Below are 21,232 nucleotides of genomic sequence, written 5' to 3' on the forward strand. Positions count from 1 at the left end.
CAACGCGATAACTCGATGGCAGTTCTCGTCAAAGGTTAAAAGAGCAAAAATCGAAGATATAACGCTAGATATTGAGAAATTCTAATTCAGGCATAATCGCGAAAAAACAATAATTTATTTTGGACTTGAACGGAGGAATGTCACGAGATAAACTCAACTGCTCAGGACAGTTAACGTAAATAAATAGTAGTTTCCCCCTCTGCTAACACGTAACGCAACGGGACAGCCCAGTGAAATAAATAATTAACAGAACGTTAACTGTTTTGCAAATAATTTAGTTTGGGAGTTTGTGTTCACATGCCAACAGCTCACCTGTCGTTATAGCCACGCCCTGGATGACGCACCTGGTCAAGAGCAAGGAAGCAAAGGGATGAACGAAGCAGTTGTTAATAATGGAAAAACCCTAGACTGGAAATCATCTTGAAACTTTAACCAGGACCATGGTCGGAAAACTCACCGTATTTGCTTTTGTTTTGCTATCTTGCTTTCCCTGCATTGACAACAAAGGTAATGTTGGTTAGTCTTTCGGTGGAGCCGAGATATAACGTTTTCGTGTTTTTTTGTAGACACTGCTACAGCGTTTTTAGGATTCTGGCCGTTTTTTGTGAGGGGGTTAAACTTGCTTTCTGTCTAAAATATACCAGATCTGTAGGCGTGGTAGTTTTTTTACTTGTAAAGGGAAGTGATGGATTTAGGAACGTATTGTTTTTTCGTTTTTCTTATGTGGTTGAATTCCTTTCAGCACTTTGTCCCACAGAATGCCTCCTAAATATTAACAGTTTCTCTGTATTCACCTTCCTTGCAGACATTTTCAATGGGCTGACATTAAAAGTCTCCAAGTACTCCGTTGTAAATCCTCAGCTGGTTGACAGATTGAAAAGGAGCATCAACAGAACGACACAATCGAAAGAAGTAGGACACATCCTATAAATTATTATTATTCTTAACAAATTTTAATGACAATTTTGAGAACGCTTTCTTGTTTTTACCCATTTTAGAATTATGGAGAGGAGACTATATCATATTCAGTCAACATAAACAACAGGAAACACCTCCTTCATCTAAAAAAGAACAGGTATGCACAAAGTTGGAACTTAATGCCACTGAGATTATTGTAAGTTCATAATGCTTCAGATGAAATCGCATGTAATACCAGGCATTTGTTCTTTTCTTGTCAGAGACTTTTTGCACCCAAACTTTGTTCAATACTCAAGTGATGCCAATGGTAACCACAATACGTCATATCCAAAACCGCATGTACGTTGACATTTATTGAAGTTGACATTTACTAATTCTTTTGTATTAAGCTGGTTTGAACTCCAACTCTTGAACCCTTTTTATTTTCTCATCCAAGGTTCATTGCTATTATCATGGAGAGGTGGAGGGATATGAGGATTCAGTGGTAGCACTCAGCACATGCTCAGGCCTCAGGTTTGAACATATATCTTGCTGTTTGTTTAAGTGGAAGTTTTTTTTATCACAGATATTTACTTTGGTTTAATGGTTCACAGATTTCTTCAAAATAATTTATTTAATGATTTATCTGCTATGCACTACTCTTTTTTTTTTTTTAGGGGTGTTATCCTCGTTGGAAATGAGATATATGGACTTGAGCCTGTCCCACAGTCCACCAACAATGAGCACCTTCTGTACCTACTGAAGGATATCATCTCCGGACCCGCAACTTGTGGGGTTGTCAATGAGGCAGCATCTACGCAAAGCCATGAACCCTTTGAGCCTGGCACATCACTGACTTCACTGCTTCGGGTTAGGATGCTCACCACGTGCACCCGAAGTGAACACATTGTTGCTGTGTGTCTTGGTTTTGAAGAGTGACATGACAGCTTTTTTTCCCTCCTGTTGTTTAAATAGAGGAAGCGCAATTTACCAGAAACCAGATATGTGGAGTTGGTGTTGGTGGCCGATAATCTCAGGGTGAGTGTGAATATTTGTTAAGGACCTCAATGGTAGATGAGTGCGATTGACTGCCACAGGTTTTTTATATTCCCACTTTCCCCACATGACCTATCATTCTTAATCTGTGATGGTATATTGTTCTTAAATGTTGCAGTGCTTTTTGCAATGCTGTGGAATATAGTGCTTAACGTTTTGGCCTAAATATTTTTCTAAGTCATTTTTATGATTGTATTTGCAGTATAAAGTTAAGAATGGAAACGAGACAGCTGTAAGAGAGGAACTCGTGCAGATTGCCAATCTACTGGATGGGGTGAGATTTCAAGTTGTTGGAAAAAAAGTATACCCCCTGTTAATTTTTTAAATGTTGTTTGTGTCTTGTGCTATCCCTTCTAATATTGTGTTTCTTCTAGTATTACAAGCAGCTGAATATCCGTGTGGTGCTGGTCGGCCTCCAAATTTTTAAGGACAGTAACCCTTTCAATGTGAACGGCTCTGCCCGAGAGGTGTTGGGCGAGTTTGTCCAGTGGAGGAAGAATGTTTTGTTGCCAAAGATCAGGCATGATGATGCTCAACTCATTATGTAAGGGCGGTGTTCTTTTGTCATACATGCCATTCGGAATGGAGAACCAAGTTTGTTACTCATCTTTCTGTAAACTTTTTTTCCTAGTGGTCGGCCTAATGCATACGATGGTGGCATAATAGGTATGGCCTTTGTGGGAACGGTATGCCACGTTGGGACAGCCGGAGGAATCAACGTGGTTCGTTTAACTCCCTTTTCATTTCTAACACTATCACTTCATGCTTTGAGCTTTTCTTAAGAAACGGATACTGTCTTCATTATTAATGATGTGTTCTAAAGTTGAAATTCATTCTCACACGCTCTAAGTAACAAGTAAAACAGGTTAGACTTTATTTAACTCGTGATGCTCTACATTAATCTACACTGTAGAGCATCATGAATTAAAGAAAGTCAATCCTGTTTTTCAGGTGTTGCAGTGTTTTTCGATCCTTTAACCTATAAAATCCACTAAAATATGATGACATTTTTTGGCCTTTCAACATAGCACATTTTCTTACTTATTTCCAATGTTTTTACGTTTTTGAAGGATCCATTTATGCCAGTAGAGTAGAAAAGTTAAATGAATTGTACGAAAGGCTTTTTTTCACTGTGAATATTCATATACTTACTGATTGACTTACACTTGTATATTTAGATATATAGTGACAATGGAGAATGTCTGTACTGAATGCACTGTGTGTTTGTTTTTCCCAGTTTAGTGCGAACAACCTGGTTTCAGCCTCCACTGTGGTAGCCCACGAGATGGGCCATAATCTTGGCATGAATCATGACCGTAGCGGATGCACCTGCAATGGGAATAGCGGATGCATCATGGGTGCAGTTAACGGGTGAAAAGAACAGAATATACACTAAATCTATTAATGAATTATAGGAAGTCAATGTGTGATCTTTCTAATGTTTTCACTTTAATAGTCAGGTAGACCTTTGTGACTTTGGTGGCTCTGTACTGATGTGATAGCATTTGTTCTTGTTTCAGAAATTCCAATTCCAACATTAATAATGAACAAAAAATAATCACCGGTCAAAGGTCCAGGATTGTCTGACTTGTCTAATTGGACATATCCCTTAATTGTTATTCTGCTACCTTGTAGGGGTGTCCCTGCTTTTAGCAGCTGCAGTGCACAAGACTTTGAGAATCTGATTGTACGTGGAGGAGGTACTTGTCTGAAAAACCAGCCCTCGCCCTCAAATGTGGTTGGTGTAGCTGAATGTGGCAATGGCCGACTGGAGGAAGGAGAGCAGTGTGACTGTGGAAAACCCGCGGTAGAGTACTGCCGCTCAGATAAACAAACACACACACACACACAGACACACAGGAAGTTCTACTTTATTTATTGTATCGGAGAAGGATTTGTTTGATACCTTCTTCCACATTACTGGTATTAATCTTTAATCCATGTTTGTGGATTTTTTTTTACCTGCAGAAAGTTACACATGCAGAAAATATGTTGTGGAAAATATCTTTTCTTTTAATATATATTCACTCCATTCTTTTTTTAGATTTTTTCTTTATTACTGTTGTGTGGATATGATCTATTTGCTTCTACTTCCTACAGGAATGTAACAATAAATGCTGTGATGCTGCCACCTGCCAATTTACATCTGGTTCAGCCTGTGCTCAGGGAGGCTGCTGCTCTAACTGTCAGGTCAGCATTATGTTAATTCCAGAGTTATATAGGTCATGACTCATTGAATGAAGGCAATGAATTGTACTTGGATAAAAAAAAAAGGTTTGCATCTCCAGAGGAGTGGGCCTTTTTCAAACTGTTTTGCGTGAACGCTTTATATTTTAGTTCAAAGTTGCTGGAACACCATGCAGAGAGTCGGCCAACGCGTGTGATATTCCTGAATACTGTAATGGCACGGCTGGGTTTTGTCCCAACGACTTCTACGTCATGAACGGCCTGCCCTGTCAAGACCCCCAAGCTGCTGCTTACTGCTATGAGGGTCGATGCCAGACGTATGATTTCCAGTGCAAACATCTCTTTGCACCAGGTACATTTAATAACGTGTGAACATGGACATTTGCGGCTAATTGAACCCATTGTGTGTAAGATGTCTTTACTTTTGTTAATTATTTCTGTCTGCAATGTATACCCTTTGTGCTGTTTGTGTAAAACGCTTATTACCCAATTAAAATCCCAGATGCCCAAAGTCTAACACGAGGCTGTGGTCACCTAGAAAGATATTAAAAACACTTCTCCTGCTGTTTGTGTTATTTGTTGGATATTTTTTCTCTTTATTTGTAGATCCAGCAACAAAGGCAGCAGATATTTGTTTTAAGACTACAAATTTGATGGGAGACCGATTTGGTAACTGTGGAATGGACAACAAAGGAGTTCTTATCAAATGTACTTCGGCGTAAGTACTCTAGTTTTTCATCACTAAATAATCGTATAAACTAAATCTCTATTCACAGTTGTTTCAATTTAATATACTTAAGATGGTCATTTTAAACTCGATGATAAGCTTTCATTCTCAAAAATGTAACCATCTGTGCTCCCTTGAATCTGCACTGCAGAAATTCCATGTGTGGGAAGTTGCAGTGTACAAACGTGGACGTCAACAACCCCCCTCCTGGTGCCGTAGTCAGTATCAAAATAATTGATGGGGCAAAGTGTGTTAATGCAGACTTCAACCTCGGCCCAGATGTGCTTGATCCTGGCTACGCAAACTCTGGCAGCCCTTGTGAAAAAGGAAAGGTAGACAAACCTATTATTATGACTAAGTGTACAGGCCTAAGAGCAGGAATGGAATACAGGCCAACTTTAATGACGTCTACCAGGACAATAATGTCATTGTGGAATTTTTAATAATGATTCCAAATGACTGCGTTTGGTTAAAAAAAATCTTCTCCCTCAGACCTGCATAAACTTTGAATGTGTGAACGCCTCTGCTCTGCTGGCCAACCTGAACTGTGATGCCCGGACAACATGTAACGGCAAAGGGGTGAGTACACATTCTATTTACGTTTGTTTAACTTTTACTTAGTGACCAGCCAAAATATACCAGTGTATCTTTGCTGTTGTAATGTTTTCTTCAGGTGTGTAATGACCGAGGAAACTGCCATTGTGAAAACGGGTGGGCCCCACCTAGCTGTGACCGGGCGGGGCGCGGTGGTAGCATAGACAGTGGCCCTGCTCAGATAGGTGGGTTTTAATTGATGTTTTTGACTGAAGTATGTGTGGTTAATAAATACGTCTGTTGTTGAAACGCCCAGATACAAACCGGTTTTAGTCTTGGATACTTATTCTTAGCCTTTACAGTCATTATTTTAGTATAACTTTTACAAGTAAATATAGTGTAATGTTTGATTCACGCATGACTTTTTCTACCACAGACTACTCCCTCAGGGACGGATTGTTGATCTTCTTCCTATTGGTGGTTCCTGTTCTTGTCCTTCTCATCCTGGTGCTGCTATACTTCTTCAGGAGAGACACCCTGGACCCATGCCTCAAAGGACGACACCTTAAGTAAACATCACCTCAAATTAACAACATAGCTATAGATACTTAAAGACTGTAGTGATATACTATATTTAAATGGAAAAAAAGTACTCCTTCTAAAAGGTTTCCACTTTCACAGGTCACGTAATGTTGCAAATCGAAATGTGAATGGGAAGTCAAACGGCATTGTTCAGACAAGTGTCACAACTCAGCCTCCATTTCCGGCTCCTTCTAATGCGGTAAATATGTTTACTCTTAGGGATTATCACTGCACAGTCATTGTAGGTTTTCGCAGTAGGAACATCTGTCATTCATTACCTGAAACTTGTCAGACAAGAGAAAAAGGAAAATCAATCAAAAAAAGCTACTTGTTTTGTTTTCAGCATAACATATTTTAAGTTGTTTTTTCTTCCAATTCAAGGCTGGATATCCACCAGCTACAGCAGTTCCAATTCCTGGGTACAAACTTTATTTCAGTAAATCCATATTGTCCAAGCAGACACATGCAACCTAATTTCCCACTCATCCAGTTTCAGGTACGGAGATCAGGATTATTGGAACGCAGATGAAAATGGGGCCCCTGCACGACCACCAGTTCCAAGGCAGGGCCCAGGAGTACCCAGGCCAATCCCCCCTAGGCAGATACCTACTTGATTATCTTGTTCTTTAACATATTTTAATGTATTGGGGATATGTATGTTTATTAAAGCTCAACACTGTATGAAGAGAGGTTTTAAATACTGTGATAACAAAACCCGCCTCTGAGTTTAAGGTGTACTGGCTTGTTGGTGGTTGAGGCTCATAGACATGTTAAGACTCATTGTAATATTTGTTTGATCTGTTTATCACCTATTTTAACTTCATGCACATGAAGTATCTCTTATCTCTTTTTTGTATTTTATGTAGCGTAGATTTTGATATTATGACTTTAAACCGAATAAACACAATTTATTTCAACTTGTTTCATTGTGAGAGTGTTTCTCGGGACTGGAGTACTCCTGTAATAAGGTTAATAAAACGACTTATTATTTTATTAATTAAAAAGCATTGATACAGTTGTCAAGAACAAGAGCTCTCTTAAGCTATCCAACCTTTTTTATTTTGAAAGGAATGTTGACGGAAGTCACGTGTTCTACGCATAACACGGAAGTTATTTGTTATTTTCTTTCCACTAACGACCTTTCCCGTTGCCTAAATGTGCTTAAATGTCAGTTTTGAAGCGGTTCTCTGGTAGCATATGGCAGCACAAGAAGCCGCAGGGGTCGGCCGGGCTCCCGCCTGCCTGTGCGTCCTCTGCGGTCTACCTGCTGCGGGGAAGTCCACGCTGGCCCTCCGGGTCCTCTCCTCCGCGGCACAGCGCGGGTGGAGAGCGAGCGCGGTGCCGTATGACGACCTGATCCTCGGGCACGCTTTTCACACTAGAAGGGTGGAGGGGGATGGTGTGATCTCAAACGATGTAATTGTTGTGACTTTGTGTCAGCGCATTGGGCTTTTTTCAGGAGCCAACTTTTTAATTGTAAATGTTAATAGCACAGCAGTCTTATGATATCTTGTGAGAATAACCTATTTGCAGCCACAGTAGTAGCAGCAAAGTATGGAGCTGAACGAAAACCGTATATCTTTGGGTTTTGCACTGTTAATCAGACAAAACAAGCTGTAGTAACAACACGTTTCATTATAAGTTACCAGAGTCGTTTTTCTCTTCCAGGCTTTACTGATGGTTCCACAATTTACGTTTTACGGAATGCTCTAAAAGAAGAAAGAAAAGAAAAAATGGGTTCACTGGTTAAATTGTTTTCTATTTCTAGCACACTGAATGGAGGTTACACAGACAGGCGGTTTTGCGGTGCATCGAGCAGTTCTTGGAGAATCCTCAACCTCCGGCCCAGCTGCCGGACGGCTGTCCACTCAACAAAGCAGCGTGGGAACAATGCATTCAAACGCTCCTGCAGTCTGAAGCCGTGGACCGCTCACCGGCTGGCCAGGCGCCGCTCGTCCTCCTGCTGGATGACAACTTTTACTATCCAAGCATGAGATATGAAGTGTACCAACTTGCAAGAAAGTGTAAGTGCTTTCTTTCGACAGCATAGTCCACTAACTTGAATGTTCATAACAGAATACAGTAGTAGTGTTGCAGGTTTTACCCCAACAAGTACAAAAGTATTTTTTGTTTCTGCTTACATTGATTAAATTATTCAAACCACATCTGTATTGGAATATTGAATCCTTCTGTAAGGACCTCAGGGAAAAAAATTGTAACACAAGAACTTTAATAATTTGAAAAAACTTGAAGTCTAATGTTTTAGTATTAAAAAAAAAAACTGTGATTATATTATAATTATATTTCCCCCTCCTCGAATTAATTTGTTTGTCTATTTTAGATTCACTGGGTTTCTGCCAGGTGTATCTACAGTGTGATGTGGAGTCCTGCATCAGCAGAAACCAGACCAGGTCCGAACCAATCCCCTCTGACGTGATATTGGAGATGGTGAATCGTTTGGAGTCTCCAAATCCACAGAAATACTCATGGGAGACAAACAGCGTTTCTATCAACACCACAGGCAATTTGTCCACATGTGACATGTAAGACAGCAGAATAAGTTGTCATTAACACTTATTACTAACTGTCATATGCATCAATTGAGTATTTATGTGTTGCCTCTTCTCTTCTTGTCTGGCTTGTCCTCAGCCAGAGAGTGATGGAGTTGATCTCTTCCTCACTTTGCAACCCACTGAGCCCATCTGTAGACAACACTGAGCAAAAGGTGTGCCCATTTATCTCCTCTCAAATCTCTTAATATTAGGAATTTAGATATGCAACTGAAGAATGTATTTGTGCTCTTGTCTCATACTGTGCAGGAGGCAGACCGCCTGAAATGTGCAACTAGTGTGGTTCACCAGATTGACCAGGCCTGTAGACGTCACATATCTGAAGCCATGAAGACTGCCAGAGGTCAGTAGTGAGAGTCATTAATAAAACCCATTTGACATTTTATGCAGTTTGTAATTTAAAGTCCTGCTTCATAATTATTTTTTCCCCTTAACCTAGAGAATCAACTACCTCCCGAGCACATAAGGTCTTTGGCTGCTCAGCTAAGCGCATCAAAGGCAACATTTCTGCACAGCCTGCGGCGACAGCTATTTCATGAAGCATCTTTCACTCAGGAAGAGGATATTGATATAGATCGTGTGGTGAAAAGAGCTGTGGATGTTTTTGGTCATGAGAAAAAGGAAATCCTGCTCAGAATCATAGGTGAACATGAATGACTTAATTACTTTCTTGAATCTTAACAAATGCAGATTTGATTACATCAAACTGTATGTCATTGTATCTAATTAAATGTAAATAAAATGGAATTTTGCTGGTAATTGTGTCAAACAAATTACTATTATACTATTTAACCTTGTAATTTACTTGAAATAAATAATTTTATTTCAAACTCAAGATACTGTGATACGGTCGTGGTCATCTACAAGTTCTCTGCTAGTATGGTGTCAGTATAGAAATTCTATACTTCATTGATAATACCTATAAACACATGGATCTCAAATTACCCCTTCATGGCCATAACAAGAGAATCACATACAAACAAGCTTACCTATTTAATTAACATTATTTTACACTACATCTTTTGAGTTGCAAGGCTCTTTACACTGCCTCCCTCTACAGGTACTACAAAACTACTTGGTTTGTAAATGTAAAATTATTTTATGGAGTGACATAAATACATATCAGAACTGCAAGATTATAATAAGTTTGGCTGAAGACAAACCTTTCAACAGAAAAAGGTATACCAAAAAATGCACCTGCTTTTAAACATCTCAATTAAATCTCTCTCAGCGAAATGTGTTCAGCCAATTTGACTGAGACTAAAACTTGGAACTGGTGTTCAATTACAGGGTGTGTACAGATGATGGAGAAAAAAAATGTAACAGTTAAACAGTCCCAAGATAAATACTGATCTGGTAAAGTTCATAATGTGTGGTGTTAAAATACCGTTAGCGTTTTAACCAACTGTCTCATGGACCCAATAATGTCTCAGGATCATGTCTCTTAACACAAAAATCTACATTAGCCTAGAAGGAAGGATTCAATATAAGTGAGTCACTTTGTCCACCGTTTGTATGTATCACTCTGAAGTTAATAAAACATTTAAAATGGCAATTATGCCACGTCACATTATGAATAAAAAGGGTAATTGTACAAAACAAAATGATTAAATATAAAATCAGGGTCAACATGCTAAGATGCTGTGCAACTAATATGCTGAAATATGCATCTACGTAATCACTTTTTATGTTGTCCACGGGCAAAATGGCATGCAAAATTGTATTTGTCTATGCACATGTGACCGCATATGTTGCACTGGAATGGGTGTTCGTAGCCATGACAGCCCATGTGAATGGTGTAGAGGATGTTATCCAGAAATTGAATATCACAGTGTTGGCATTTATTTAAGAGTTGTTGGTCGGCTGTGGTCGGAGCCGGGGTGGGTGTGCTCGTCCCGCTGTTGCTGACACTCGCAGTAACAGTGTTCAATCGGTTCTCAAAGCCGAGGCCGGGAGCTGGACTGCAACTCCTGTGGCTTGAGGTGGGAGATTCATTTTTAACTGGTAAAGTCTGCACTCCATTTGAACACATGACTACGCGTTCACTAGAGACTTGTTGTATGAGAATGGGCTTCTCGTCCTTGAATGACTCCCTGTCTGGGGATGCAGGGGTCTGAGACTCGGGATGGAGGTTGGCTAACTGACCAGCAAGTGTAGACAGCTGGTCCAGTGGGTTATTAAAAGTCAAACCATTAGCATCTCTTTTGCAACTGTCATTCTCATTTACCATGGGATAGTTCTTAGGATCACCACTATGCATATGATGCTGGATCTTGTAAGACAAGTCATTTAGACAATCCGACTTTGGCATCCCAGTGGAGGGAGGGTTGTAGTTAATAAGCAGTCGCCTGTTGAAGCCCAACGAGCCGGTCCTCTTCTGCAGGGAGCTCAATATTCTTTTGTTGGAGAAAGAAGAGCGGACGGCCCTGTTGGGCAGGAGCTTGTGGCGGCGGCGGCGGTGGTGCGACAGGTTGCTGCGGTCACTGCAGCGGAAGGAGCAGATGTCACATTTGTACGGTTTCTCTCCTGTGTGTGAGCGCATGTGGGCCTCCAAGTGGCGCTCGTACGCTGAAGCAAATGGGCACAGCTGGCAACGATGAGGCTTTTCTCCTGGGTGACAATCAGGGCATGAAATAATTGTAAATATTATACCTATATTACGAAGCATACCTTACTGTGCAAGAGTGAGCAGCTGTGAGGCAGAAAGGACAATGTGTTGTGTGTGCAGCCCATGAGATTATACAAAATGTGTATGGTAATATCAACAAAAAATACCCTGCAAGTACAAGATATTCTTCTAATATATCGTCCTTAATTGCTCAGGAATGTGGTCTTAATAAATGCTGTGTGAACTCTGACCTGTGTGGATGCGGATGTGCTCTATCAAACGAGACATGCCCTTGTTGGCGTAGCTGCAGTAGCTGCACTTGTACTTTCCATCGCAGGTCCTCTCCAGGCCGTCCATCTGCACATCTGGACCATCCTCTATTGGCATGCTTACCTCCAAAGACGCAGGGTCCAGACCATTCTGCTCACTCCTGGGGGCAACTTAAACCAAACGCACAACGACTTCATCAAATGACTCTTGCGTGATCGAAGAAACACAGCTTTGAATTTACTGTACTCCATTCCCACCGGCTAGAAACGGCTCCCCGTGGTCCTTTTCTCCACCAACAGAGCCCGAGATCATGTTGACATGCTGGGTTTGCTGTGTCAGATATTCTTGAAATTCCTTCACAAAATCCACAGGCTCAGTCTTAATCGTTTCCATAGTCCCTTTTGAGCCTAATAAGATCCAGAGGAAACGAGTTGACAGTTAGTGGCTCTCAGCTCGGACAGCCTGCAGTAAGTTAGCTAACGTATCGCCTGTGAAAATGTTGTGGGCTAGCGTTAGCTCACAGCTGTTAACAAAAATATTAAATGTGTCTCGCTAGCTCGCCCGTGAAGCCATAGATCGTTATTATTATCACCGGTTATCTAGCTCCAACCTTAAAGCAGTCATAGCTTACCTTTCAGCATCTAAGTAGCATTATCACTAAGCAGATCAAAGTGTGAAAACTGGGCCCTAGGGATCAATTATTTGCCTCGCACTGTTGCCAGGTGAACGCATCCGCGTTTGTTAATACTTCTTTGTTTTGGGCTCCTCTAAACGCAACTGTTGCGTTCATGGACTGTCGTCATAAAAGAACTCCTGCGAACGAGTCTCAAGAACGCTCCTAGAATAGGAGGTAGGTTTTTGACACGGTCAACACATCAATATTTGTTTCACCTTGATGATAAAGCATATATATTAATAGAAGCTTATTACGACTGGCATTTTGATTTAAATTCTGCTTATACAATTGTAATTTACGGTTAGAGTAGCGGATTTTCACAAGTGGTACACGAAGGCACCATTAAACCCCGGCGCAGGGCATGACGTCGGCACGCACGTAAACATTTTGTAACTAATAATGGCAGCATCATTGGTCAGGATTTTCTCCAAGGTGAGACTCAATACCACTGTCACAGTTATTCAAAATTGTTGTGTTTTCGGTATTTTTCTACTGTAGATATTATTTGTCTATGGATTGTGTAACAGCCCCAACTTGCTGTTGTTGGCGTTACCAGCTAACACACAGCTAGCTTTAGCACGAGGGCTCAAATCAACAGTAGTGCTGGCAAATGATATCACAAACGCAGAAAACGGGAATAATTGATAAACCTTACAACAGTGGTGCATTGTAGCCAACACAACAGTGTTTATCTGATTCAAAATGTGGATTGAACACATTACGCCCTAAAAGACATTTGCACGCTTGTCTGTCTTGTTTTTAGTCGTGCAGACAGATCTCTCGACCATGGGGTGCAAGCCAGGCTGGATGGAGGAGCAGGTCCACCAACCCTGCTGCAGATGTGTCCCCAGACCAGGCAGCTGGTGCGGTCTCATTTCCTCCACTTCAAACGTATTCAGAGGAGGAGAGCATGATGAGGGAAGCAGGTGAGTTGTACATATGGTAGAATCGGTGTTTCTACTTCTGCTGGCAGTGATGGACAGATACACTTACAACACTTAACATATGTCTTCATCTTTGACAGTTAAAAAATATGCACAAGAGCGCATTGCTCCTTTGGTGTCGAAGATGGATGAAAACTCTGCCATGGACGAGGAAGTGATAAAATCTCTTTTTGAACAGGGTGTAAGTGAATCATTTAATTGTGAATGAACAAATACATCAGTCGACTTAGGCCAATGTCTTTTTTAAATTCCATAATCAATAACTGATTTCCTTTCTTTGGGCTACAGCTCATGGGCATTGAGGTTGACCCAGAGTACAACGGCACCGGCTCCAAATTCTTCTCCTCCATTCTGGTCATTGAGGAGCTGGCGAAGGTGGACCCATCGGTGGCTGTACTCTGTGACATCCAGAACACGCTGATCAACACTCTGTTTGCCAAACTCGGTACAACAGCTCAGAAAGAGCAGTACCTCAGCCGCCTGTCAACTGACATGGTGAGAAATCCAACCTTCAGTCTCAAAGCAAACAGATTAAAAATCTGCATTTTCGCTGCGGTATAACCACCAAGCAGTTACCTAAAGATGAAGATAGCCATGAAAGAAATATTTGTTAGAAGACACACCGCATGCTGGCATTGATATCAATAGGGTGTCTATTCAGCACTGTCTTTGCTGTAATGCTTTCCTGCAAACAGGTCGGAAGCTTCTGCCTCTCCGAAGCAGAGTCGGGAAGTGATGCCTTCTCTCTGAAGACGCGTGCTGATAAACACAAGGACTATTACATCATCAATGGATCCAAGTTGTGGATCAGTAATGCAGAGCATGCGGGGGTTTTCTTAGTGATGGCAAATGTCGACCCCTCTTCTGTGAGTACCTCCTCCTCTCTCTTTGTTTCTATTGGCCGTTTAAAAAAGATCTCACATCTCAATAATGGTTTACAATAAATAAAAGTAACATCTGATTTTCTTTGTTTTCTTAAATGCAATCCAACTGTTAAAAGGCAAGGGACATGTTTAAACAACATTAAAAAAAATCCTCTAATCTAAAAACCCAACCCAGTGATGCCAACTCTTACCCAATGAAAGTAGCCAGCATCACTACCTCCAAAAGATGCCACCTCTTGCAGGGAAGTTGCCAAATCTCCTTGCCCCGCCAATTACCCCCAAATGATCACAAAGAACATTGTCAACAAACATGGCTATTGGAATTGTTGGAATTTGCTGTGAAAGCATTTTGTAGACAACTCTGACCAGCACAAAGACACAAGACACATGGGCCTCTGTAATGTACGAATGTAAAGACAAACTCCCCATTGATTATTAACAGGGATACAAAGGGATTACCTGCTTCATAGTGGACCGGGACACAGAGGGGCTTGAGATTTGCAAGAAGGAGAACAAGCTCGGCCTTCGTGCGTCGTCCACCTGTCCGCTCAACTTTGACAATGTCAAGGTAACTTACCTCGCACTCCCCTGAACAGTGTGAAACCATGACTGTTACTAACTTCCTGCTTTTCATTTTAGGTACCAGAGAAGAACATTTTGGGGCAGATCGGCCAGGGTTACAAGTATGCTATTGGAATGTTGAATGAGGGCAGAATTGGAATAGCCGCTCAGGTAAGCGGACTTCATTTAAACACCCCACTTAAAAGGAGCCTTAACTTCCTCTATTTATCTAAGATTACGTGTGAAAAGACGATGTTGCATGTGCTAACTTTGCCTCTGTGCGTTTCAGATGATTGGTCTTGCACAGGGTTGCTTTGATAACACTATTCCTTACACCAGACAGAGAGTGCAGTTTGGAAAACGCATCTTTGACTTCCAGGTTAAAATCCACTCTTTCACATTTTGGGGATCATTCCCAATATTCCGGGGACCATTGTATTGACGGGGTCTCATGTCGTTTGTATTCCAGGGCATGCAGCATCAAATAGCGCACGTGGCAACGCAGATTGAAGCCGGCCGGTTGCTGACGTACAACGCTGCTCGTCTGAAAGAAGCGGGAAGGCCTTTCATCAAGGAGGCTTGTATGGCTAAATACTTCACTGCAGAGGTGAGCTCCCTGATTCACTTACTATACTTGGTTTTGCTGCGTTTTCTCAAGTTATTTTCCTGTGTTTCAAGGATATATTTCTATCATGTGGGTTACCTGTGTTTTTTTGTCATCCTTTTACCTAGTGTTATAGTCATGTAACGTGTCGTGTGTATGGGATTGGATAAGAATCTGTTGTATTTGACTTTCCTCAGGTTGCAACCCTAACAACATCTAAATGCATCGAATGGATGGGAGGGGTAGGCTTCACCAAAGACTACCCCATAGAGAAATATTACAGAGACTGTAAAATTGGTGAGCATGACATATATAGTACAGGAAATATGCACAGCATGACACAAACAGGCTTGTTTGCACACTGTTGTCGCAGACAATAGACATAGATTAGGTGTCTGTGACTGAGGCTACCATGGGGAAAGGGACACAACTCGTGAGGGCTGCAGGAAGGTCAGGTGTAGCTGTTGGTGATTGGGCGGAGGGAAGAGCTCATAACAGTGGCTGTAATCAAACTCTGCAGGAATGCCCCTCTGGTGGACGCCTCAAGGTGCCATTATAACCAACACTACCAGGAAACCTGCCAGGGCTAAATGTGCCCTTTCCTGTTATGGCCATGTTTGTGTTCCTCATTCCTCTACCTCGATAATAGGCCTTTATCACCTCATAGGGAAAGCTGCGGGTTCACATAGTGAGCGGGGGAGTTCAACAAAGTTGTCCTTGTTTTGTTAAGCAGGAATTGTTTCTAATGCTTTGCTTTGTCTCCCGTGTGCAGGGACTATTTATGAGGGCACGACAAACGTCCAGCTATCTACGATGGCTAAGTTCATTGACAAAGAGTATGATAGCTGAAACCAACCGACTGGAGCCGGATGGATTGCAAACCCGTGTTACACTCTGTATGCTTCCCCTCAAATGACTTTTGGGAATGCATTGCTGTAGATATGCATTCGTTTGTTAGCAATATCACCAATGTTTTCTCTAAACAAACGTTAAGAAGTAAGCATCACTTATGTTACTGATGTTGTGGTTAAATTTCTCAATCTATTAGTTGAAATTTTCTCTGAAACAACGTTTTCTTTTTTTAAATTACAGACCTTTCCTAAAGCCTAGAAGCAACTTGATGTTTTTTAGCGCTGTGCCGCTTCTCTCTTGTTCGTACTGTTGTTTCTTCTGCTTATTACTATATAGTGACAATTTATGAATCATGTTCGCACAACATAACCGATCCATGAGATGCAACATGGATCGGTTATGCAATATTTCAATTTGGGTTTTATTTGAATGTTTCAGTGCCTTCCTAGACTGAGCCCACTTAATATATTGTCTTCGCAGGCGCTCGTACAGATGAATTCTAACATTTACTTCACTTTTTTGCTCCATTAATACTGTAAAGTAGAGTGGAAATAATTTTCTGGATCTTTGAGCAATTTATCATTAATCATTAATCTTCCAATAAAGATGAAGTACGATGTCGTGCAATGGACCATCTTCCTTTGGTGTGACTGAGGTATGTTAATAAGAAGAACTGTCACTAGATGGCAGCATTCTCCAAAGTGACAACAGCCCTTAGCGTTGAGGCAGCTTCTCACTGAGAATAGTCCCTGACCAAGTCGTTTAGCACCATGTCACGCCTAATGACATTTGATATTAGGTTAATTATGCTGGTGCTTTAGATGAATAGAGCCTGCCTCGCATAATAGACTTACTGATCATTTTTCAGGTGAGATTGATTACAAATCCACAGCTTGCATGTGCTGCGCAAAATTAGGTTTATTGTTTTACACAACACAGGCTGGTGGTGTCAAAGTATACAGAATAGTAAGAGCCATTACAACCCCTGGTAATAATGAACCTTGTGGTTTCACAATAAGCTAGTTATAACTCCAGAGTATTTCATTATATTTGTTAACAAGGATAAAAACAGATTGAAACTAAAAATGAATTGACCATTTTTTAAATCATTCCACTTGCAGAAAATATTGATGTCTAACCTAATTTGTTTAGTTTGTCACAATATGATTTTTGATTAACTAATATTACTTGTTGACACAAGGATTTTTTTTAGAAGTTTAGGACAAAATATAAATGATCATTTAGGCGTGGAACGGCCCTGACTATTATGAGTGCATTGGACATTAAACGCAACAAGTTCAAATAGAATTACATGACATGAACAGACATGAAATAACAGCTCCATCTTTTGTACAGACATTTACAAAATCACTAAAACGACAACATTTAAAACAGGCCTGCTTTTGCATCATTGATTAAACAACTTCCTCCTCTGATCCATTATGACTTGCTCTCTCCGTTGTGCATCCGCCTGTTTAATGAGCATGATCTGATGGAAACACTACCTGCTTTTCACATTGCATTGGCAAATGCAGCTCAACTAGTCTCTTTCTCCGCCCCCATCCTTAACACAGCTATGAGACCTCTAATTATGCAGGGATTCAAGTAGCTTTTCACATAACACAGTGTTGTCCTTTTGAGCTGGAGAGCGCTCCGTGAGCTAAAAGGACAGACTGGATGTTTGTGGGGTAAGAACATTCAATTGGTTTGATTCTCTTGGTTCTCTGCAACAGCTTGAAGTTTAATCTTAATAATAAAGATTAAATGCATCACATGCTGTGTTTTTGTATTTTTAATCTTAATCTATATGGCCGTATTTGCTAATAGATCACAAATATATCTGAAGTCTCAAAGGCTGTGTGACTGATGTACATTTTTGTGCATTTGTTTTAGGACCTTCCAAGTAACAAATACATTCAAAGCATTTGTTTCATTAAAAAATCCATGATTTGTCTCAAAAAACAAATGATGTTGATGACTTGCAAACACAGATACACTCAAACACTTTATATTCTGCAATATCATTTAATCTATCACACTTTTTGGGGAATTTCTGATTACACTTATAGAATACATAAATAGAATGAAGTATTCTTGTAATATTTGACAGAAACAAGACTTGTTCTATTATCCTCATGCATCACATCACCTGCTGGCCCTTACGGGCTTTTATAAAAAGCTGATTTGAAAAGCCATTATCACAGTGGTAAGCATTCAATTTGATGTCTGCCTGTGGCACTTCCTGACTAATACAATTACATTTTCTATGGGCTCATGTACAGGAGGAGTGCAGCTACCTAATGCTTTCCTGTTGCACGCATGTGAATCAGAGGATATTTGATTCTCTCCAGGTTAACAACAGCATGCGACAGGATTTTATATCGCCTTCTATAAAAATATAAAAATAGGTATTTAGTATGTATAAGAAATAAATATAGCATAGGTTTTAAATTGAAATCGTTTTACTCGTTGGTTTACAAAAGTGCATAAAATATGCGCATTTTGCGTGATATTTGTGCTGTTTACTGCTTCTTCTAAAAGTGTGATAATCCCTAGGCCGTTTATTAAATTTACTGACAGATAATTGCTGCTCGCGCACGCCCCAATATACCCCGATTCACTCTCCTCTTTAATCTAATTGGATGATAAGTGGCTACGCAGTGATGAGCCGGAAGCTCAAAACTCTACAACCCGGCCTATTCCTCTGGAGTCTATTCTCGTCACAACCCCTCGCGGTTTCATCTCAAATCCCATTTGCTATTGTACTTGTCCAATAGCAGGGACCGAGCGCATTTTAACTCGGGTGGCATCTTTTTTATTTCATCATTGCAATCCAGCGCAAGTTTGACGCAGTGATCTCTCTCTCTCTCTCTCTCTCTCTCTCTCTCTCTCTCTCTCTCTCTCTCTCCCTTAGTTTGGACCTAAAACGAGCATCTTCTTCAGGAGTTTTCTTTCGCCCTAGATACGTTTTCATGGTCGATCCGGACATCGGACAGTGAACGGTGATGGCAGACTCTGATGCTCAAGAGACTCGCCAACATGCAAAAGACTCGCCGTTCTCCATAAAGAACCTGCTGAACATCGAAGACAAACCCGCCAAGCCGAAAAGCTTCCTCGGCTCGTCCAAAGGAGTGTTTGAAGGGAGCTTCATCTCTCGGCTCGGTGACTTGTCTTTCCCTCGATTTGAGTTGCCCACACAGAGAATTGGACTATCAGCGCAGTATTTGGAGAGAGCGTCCACCTGGTGGTACCCATACACGCTCGGGACGCATCTGAGGACTGGAGGTACATATAATTAACTAACGTTGAAGCTGCTGGAGGAGTAAATGTGGCGTTTGGGTTTGAATAAATATGAATTTATTAAATATATCATCTGAATAAAAATGACTTTTTATCACACAGTATGTGGGATTTTAAATGAGTGTATGCAAAGCCTGTGCAAATTACAGGAATCACGCAAATGAATGGCACAATTTCAACAAAAGGTCAAGCGCATAATCCACCAATTCACTGGATGCCCATCAATCAAACGGGGTTGTCTCTGAAGAGCACACCTGCAATGGCTGAGAGGGTCTAATTTGAACACATTGTTTTGTTTTTTATTGTCAGCAGGGTCTGAGAAGGCCAACGCGAGGGAAGCATCGCCGACACCGGACAGGCGCTCCCCGGATCTCCCAAAAAGCGACCACGATGCCAAAGATGAAAGCGCCGACGATGATATCGCGCTGGATGAAAGTGACTCGGAGGAGCCGAAGAAAGAAATAGACCAAGAGGACGACTGGAGGAGGAAAACCGGCGAGCTGGACCCCGACAGCAAGCCCTGTCGGAAGAAGAAGACCCGCACGGTGTTTTCCAGAAGTCAGGTGTTCCAGCTGGAGTCCACCTTCGACATAAAGCGCTACCTGAGCAGCTCGGAGAGGGCCGGCCTGGCCGCATCGCTGCACCTGACGGAGACACAGGTGAAAATCTGGTTTCAGAATCGGAGGAATAAGTGGAAACGGCAGCTGGCCGCGGAGCTGGAGGCGGCCAACCTGAGCCACGCGGCGGCGCAGAGGATTGTGCGGGTTCCCATACTTTACCACGAGAGCGGAGCCACAGAAACGGCCGGGGGCCCCGCTGCAGCGTCACCGGGCAGCCAGTCACTGCTGGCTTTCCCCCACCACATGTACTATTCCCACCCGGTCCCACTGCTGAGGCACGTTTAACACGGACTGCGTCGTCTGTACATATGTTTTTAAATGAGGGTGACTTTCATTGGAGAGAAATACATTTTGTAGATTTTGTAGATTCTTCGGACACAATAGGGTCATCATATTATTATTAACATTATTATAATTTCCCATGTAATCATCATGTATCCTGCTGAAGCGTCGTTGAGCAAGTCCATATTGCAGTTACTATTGGTGTTATTATTATTGTCATTTTTATTATTATTATTACGTGGCATTACTATTATTATTGGTGAAAATGTTAGAGGCTCAACAGTGAGTGAAGATAATATAATGTGTATTTAAAAAAAATACTTGTTTTTAAACCGGATTGACTGTCCTTAAGTATTTTAAAGACATTTGTGTCAGTGTGTAGGAAACATGTTAAATGTATTATTTTTATATTTTACAATATTGTGCAATAAGTTGGCTTCACATCAAGCTGCCACCCTTTGTAACCAGAAAAATGTTTCTCTTTGTATCAGTTCAGACAATCATGTGATCCAGAAAATCCCGAAAAACTGCAGGTGATTGGCATTTGTTTTTATGACGTGTTTTGTCGGTTAATTGAAAGCCATGCAAAGAGCCAAAACATAACCTCTGTTTTTGTGTTTTTCTCTTATATTGTTATTGCAATGGTGTCAATTATATGTTCTAACACTGAGTAAAAATTCTGTTCCCAAAGAAAATGTATTTTTATCCGTAAGAGAATGATGATGTACATGGCAATTAAGTCGTGCGATTAAGATCTTGATTTGCAAACATTTGTGAGCACCGAGGGGTCTTTTTTACCTATATTCGTCCGCTTATTTTTAAACTTGGCATAAAAACACATGTCTGCAGAGATGATCGGGGTTTCCAAAATAAAATACTGGCATTTGAACAGATAGTCTCATAAATTAAGGTTATCATTTTCATCCGATGTTTTGAAAAATGTGGCACAGTCTAATTTTATACATAATTTGAGGAACCATTATTTTGCAGGTTTTTAGACCGATAGGCTGTTTTGACCACTAACGGTTTGATGTCCAGCTGTGTTATCTGTAATTTAAGAAGACAGCAATTAACAGAT

The 21,232-nt window shown here is 41.0% G+C and overlaps 5 protein-coding genes across 6 annotated transcripts; 4 read left to right on the forward strand and 1 right to left on the reverse strand.

Annotated features, from left to right (window-relative positions):
• The first annotated feature begins 97 nt into the window (after positions 1–97).
• Positions 98–6,900, forward strand: zgc:174164 (uncharacterized protein LOC570656 homolog). Its single transcript, XM_037463562.2, has 22 exons — positions 98–507; positions 806–912; positions 999–1,075; positions 1,179–1,257; positions 1,355–1,431; positions 1,575–1,767; positions 1,873–1,935; positions 2,156–2,227; positions 2,328–2,497; positions 2,585–2,675; positions 3,191–3,324; positions 3,589–3,760; positions 4,054–4,143; positions 4,291–4,492; positions 4,747–4,858; positions 5,019–5,199; positions 5,360–5,446; positions 5,541–5,646; positions 5,838–5,970; positions 6,083–6,182; positions 6,365–6,402; positions 6,474–6,900. The coding sequence occupies exons 1-22, from the start codon at positions 441–443 to the stop codon at positions 6,595–6,597; spliced, it is 2,475 nt and encodes an 824-aa protein (XP_037319459.2). The 5' UTR covers positions 98–440; the 3' UTR covers positions 6,598–6,900.
• Positions 6,901–7,069: 169 nt separating this feature from the next.
• LOC119213164 (L-seryl-tRNA(Sec) kinase) lies at positions 7,070–9,312 on the forward strand. Its single transcript, XM_037464256.2, has 6 exons — positions 7,070–7,399; positions 7,752–8,007; positions 8,325–8,526; positions 8,633–8,708; positions 8,803–8,896; positions 8,993–9,312. The coding sequence occupies exons 1-6, from the start codon at positions 7,181–7,183 to the stop codon at positions 9,208–9,210; spliced, it is 1,065 nt and encodes a 354-aa protein (XP_037320153.2). The 5' UTR covers positions 7,070–7,180; the 3' UTR covers positions 9,211–9,312.
• Positions 9,313–9,533: 221 nt separating this feature from the next.
• Positions 9,534–12,219, reverse strand: LOC119213163 (zinc finger protein Pegasus-like). The gene is made up of 4 exons (XM_037464255.2): positions 12,063–12,219; positions 11,689–11,838; positions 11,413–11,601; positions 9,534–11,163 (listed from the first exon to the last, which is right to left on the reverse strand). The coding sequence occupies exons 1-4, from the start codon at positions 12,070–12,072 to the stop codon at positions 10,232–10,234; spliced, it is 1,281 nt and encodes a 426-aa protein (XP_037320152.2). The 5' UTR covers positions 12,073–12,219; the 3' UTR covers positions 9,534–10,231.
• Positions 12,220–12,445: 226 nt separating this feature from the next.
• Positions 12,446–16,579, forward strand: acadsb (acyl-CoA dehydrogenase short/branched chain). The gene is made up of 11 exons (XM_037464439.2): positions 12,446–12,539; positions 12,871–13,033; positions 13,132–13,232; positions 13,340–13,546; positions 13,747–13,917; positions 14,378–14,503; positions 14,575–14,667; positions 14,786–14,875; positions 14,966–15,103; positions 15,298–15,397; positions 15,873–16,579. Exons 1-11 carry the CDS (start codon positions 12,507–12,509, stop codon positions 15,947–15,949), a joined length of 1,299 nt encoding a protein of 432 aa, XP_037320336.2. The 5' UTR covers positions 12,446–12,506; the 3' UTR covers positions 15,950–16,579.
• A 2,102-nt stretch (positions 16,580–18,681) lies between these two features.
• hmx3b (H6 family homeobox 3b) lies at positions 18,682–21,031 on the forward strand. 2 transcript variants are annotated; one of them, XM_037463945.2, is made up of 2 exons: positions 18,682–19,237; positions 19,562–21,031. In XM_037463945.2, exons 1-2 carry the CDS (start codon positions 18,958–18,960, stop codon positions 20,155–20,157), a joined length of 876 nt encoding a protein of 291 aa, XP_037319842.1. In that variant the 5' UTR covers positions 18,682–18,957; the 3' UTR covers positions 20,158–21,031. The 2 variants fall into 2 exon arrangements, with proteins under 2 accessions (XP_037319842.1, XP_037319844.1); XM_037463947.2 differs by having other exon boundaries at positions 19,565–21,031.
• Positions 21,032–21,232: the final 201 nt, after the last annotated feature.

Source organism: Pungitius pungitius, chromosome 21, assembly GCF_949316345.1.
Source record: "Pungitius pungitius chromosome 21, fPunPun2.1, whole genome shotgun sequence".
Lineage (NCBI taxonomy): Eukaryota > Metazoa > Chordata > Actinopteri > Perciformes > Gasterosteidae > Pungitius > Pungitius pungitius.

Coding starts and splice junctions, on each gene's coding strand:
- zgc:174164 (XM_037463562.2), top strand. CDS start 441: ATGGTCGGAAAACTCACCGTATTTGCTTTTGTTTTGCTATCTTGCTTT. Junction 4,493..4,746: donor CAAACATCTCTTTGCACCAG/GTACATTTAATA, acceptor CTTTATTTGTAG/ATCCAGCAACAAAGGCAGCA. Junction 5,447..5,540: donor CAACATGTAACGGCAAAGGG/GTGAGTACACAT, acceptor TGTTTTCTTCAG/GTGTGTAATGACCGAGGAAA.
- LOC119213164 (XM_037464256.2), top strand. CDS start 7,181: ATGGCAGCACAAGAAGCCGCAGGGGTCGGCCGGGCTCCCGCCTGCCTG. Junction 8,008..8,324: donor GTACCAACTTGCAAGAAAGT/GTAAGTGCTTTC, acceptor TGTCTATTTTAG/ATTCACTGGGTTTCTGCCAG. Junction 8,527..8,632: donor AATTTGTCCACATGTGACAT/GTAAGACAGCAG, acceptor GCTTGTCCTCAG/CCAGAGAGTGATGGAGTTGA.
- LOC119213163 (XM_037464255.2), bottom strand. Junction 11,602..11,688: donor CGGGGAGCCGTTTCTAGCCG/GTGGGAATGGAG, acceptor GTTTGGTTTAAG/TTGCCCCCAGGAGTGAGCAG. Junction 11,164..11,412: donor GCACATCCGCATCCACACAG/GTCAGAGTTCAC, acceptor ATTGTCACCCAG/GAGAAAAGCCTCATCGTTGC.
- acadsb (XM_037464439.2), top strand. CDS start 12,507: ATGGCAGCATCATTGGTCAGGATTTTCTCCAAG. Junction 12,540..12,870: donor TGGTCAGGATTTTCTCCAAG/GTGAGACTCAAT, acceptor TCTTGTTTTTAG/TCGTGCAGACAGATCTCTCG. Junction 13,547..13,746: donor GCCGCCTGTCAACTGACATG/GTGAGAAATCCA, acceptor TCCTGCAAACAG/GTCGGAAGCTTCTGCCTCTC.
- hmx3b (XM_037463945.2), top strand. CDS start 18,958: ATGGCAGACTCTGATGCTCAAGAGACTCGCCAACATGCAAAAGACTCG. Junction 19,238..19,561: donor GACGCATCTGAGGACTGGAG/GTACATATAATT, acceptor TTTTATTGTCAG/CAGGGTCTGAGAAGGCCAAC.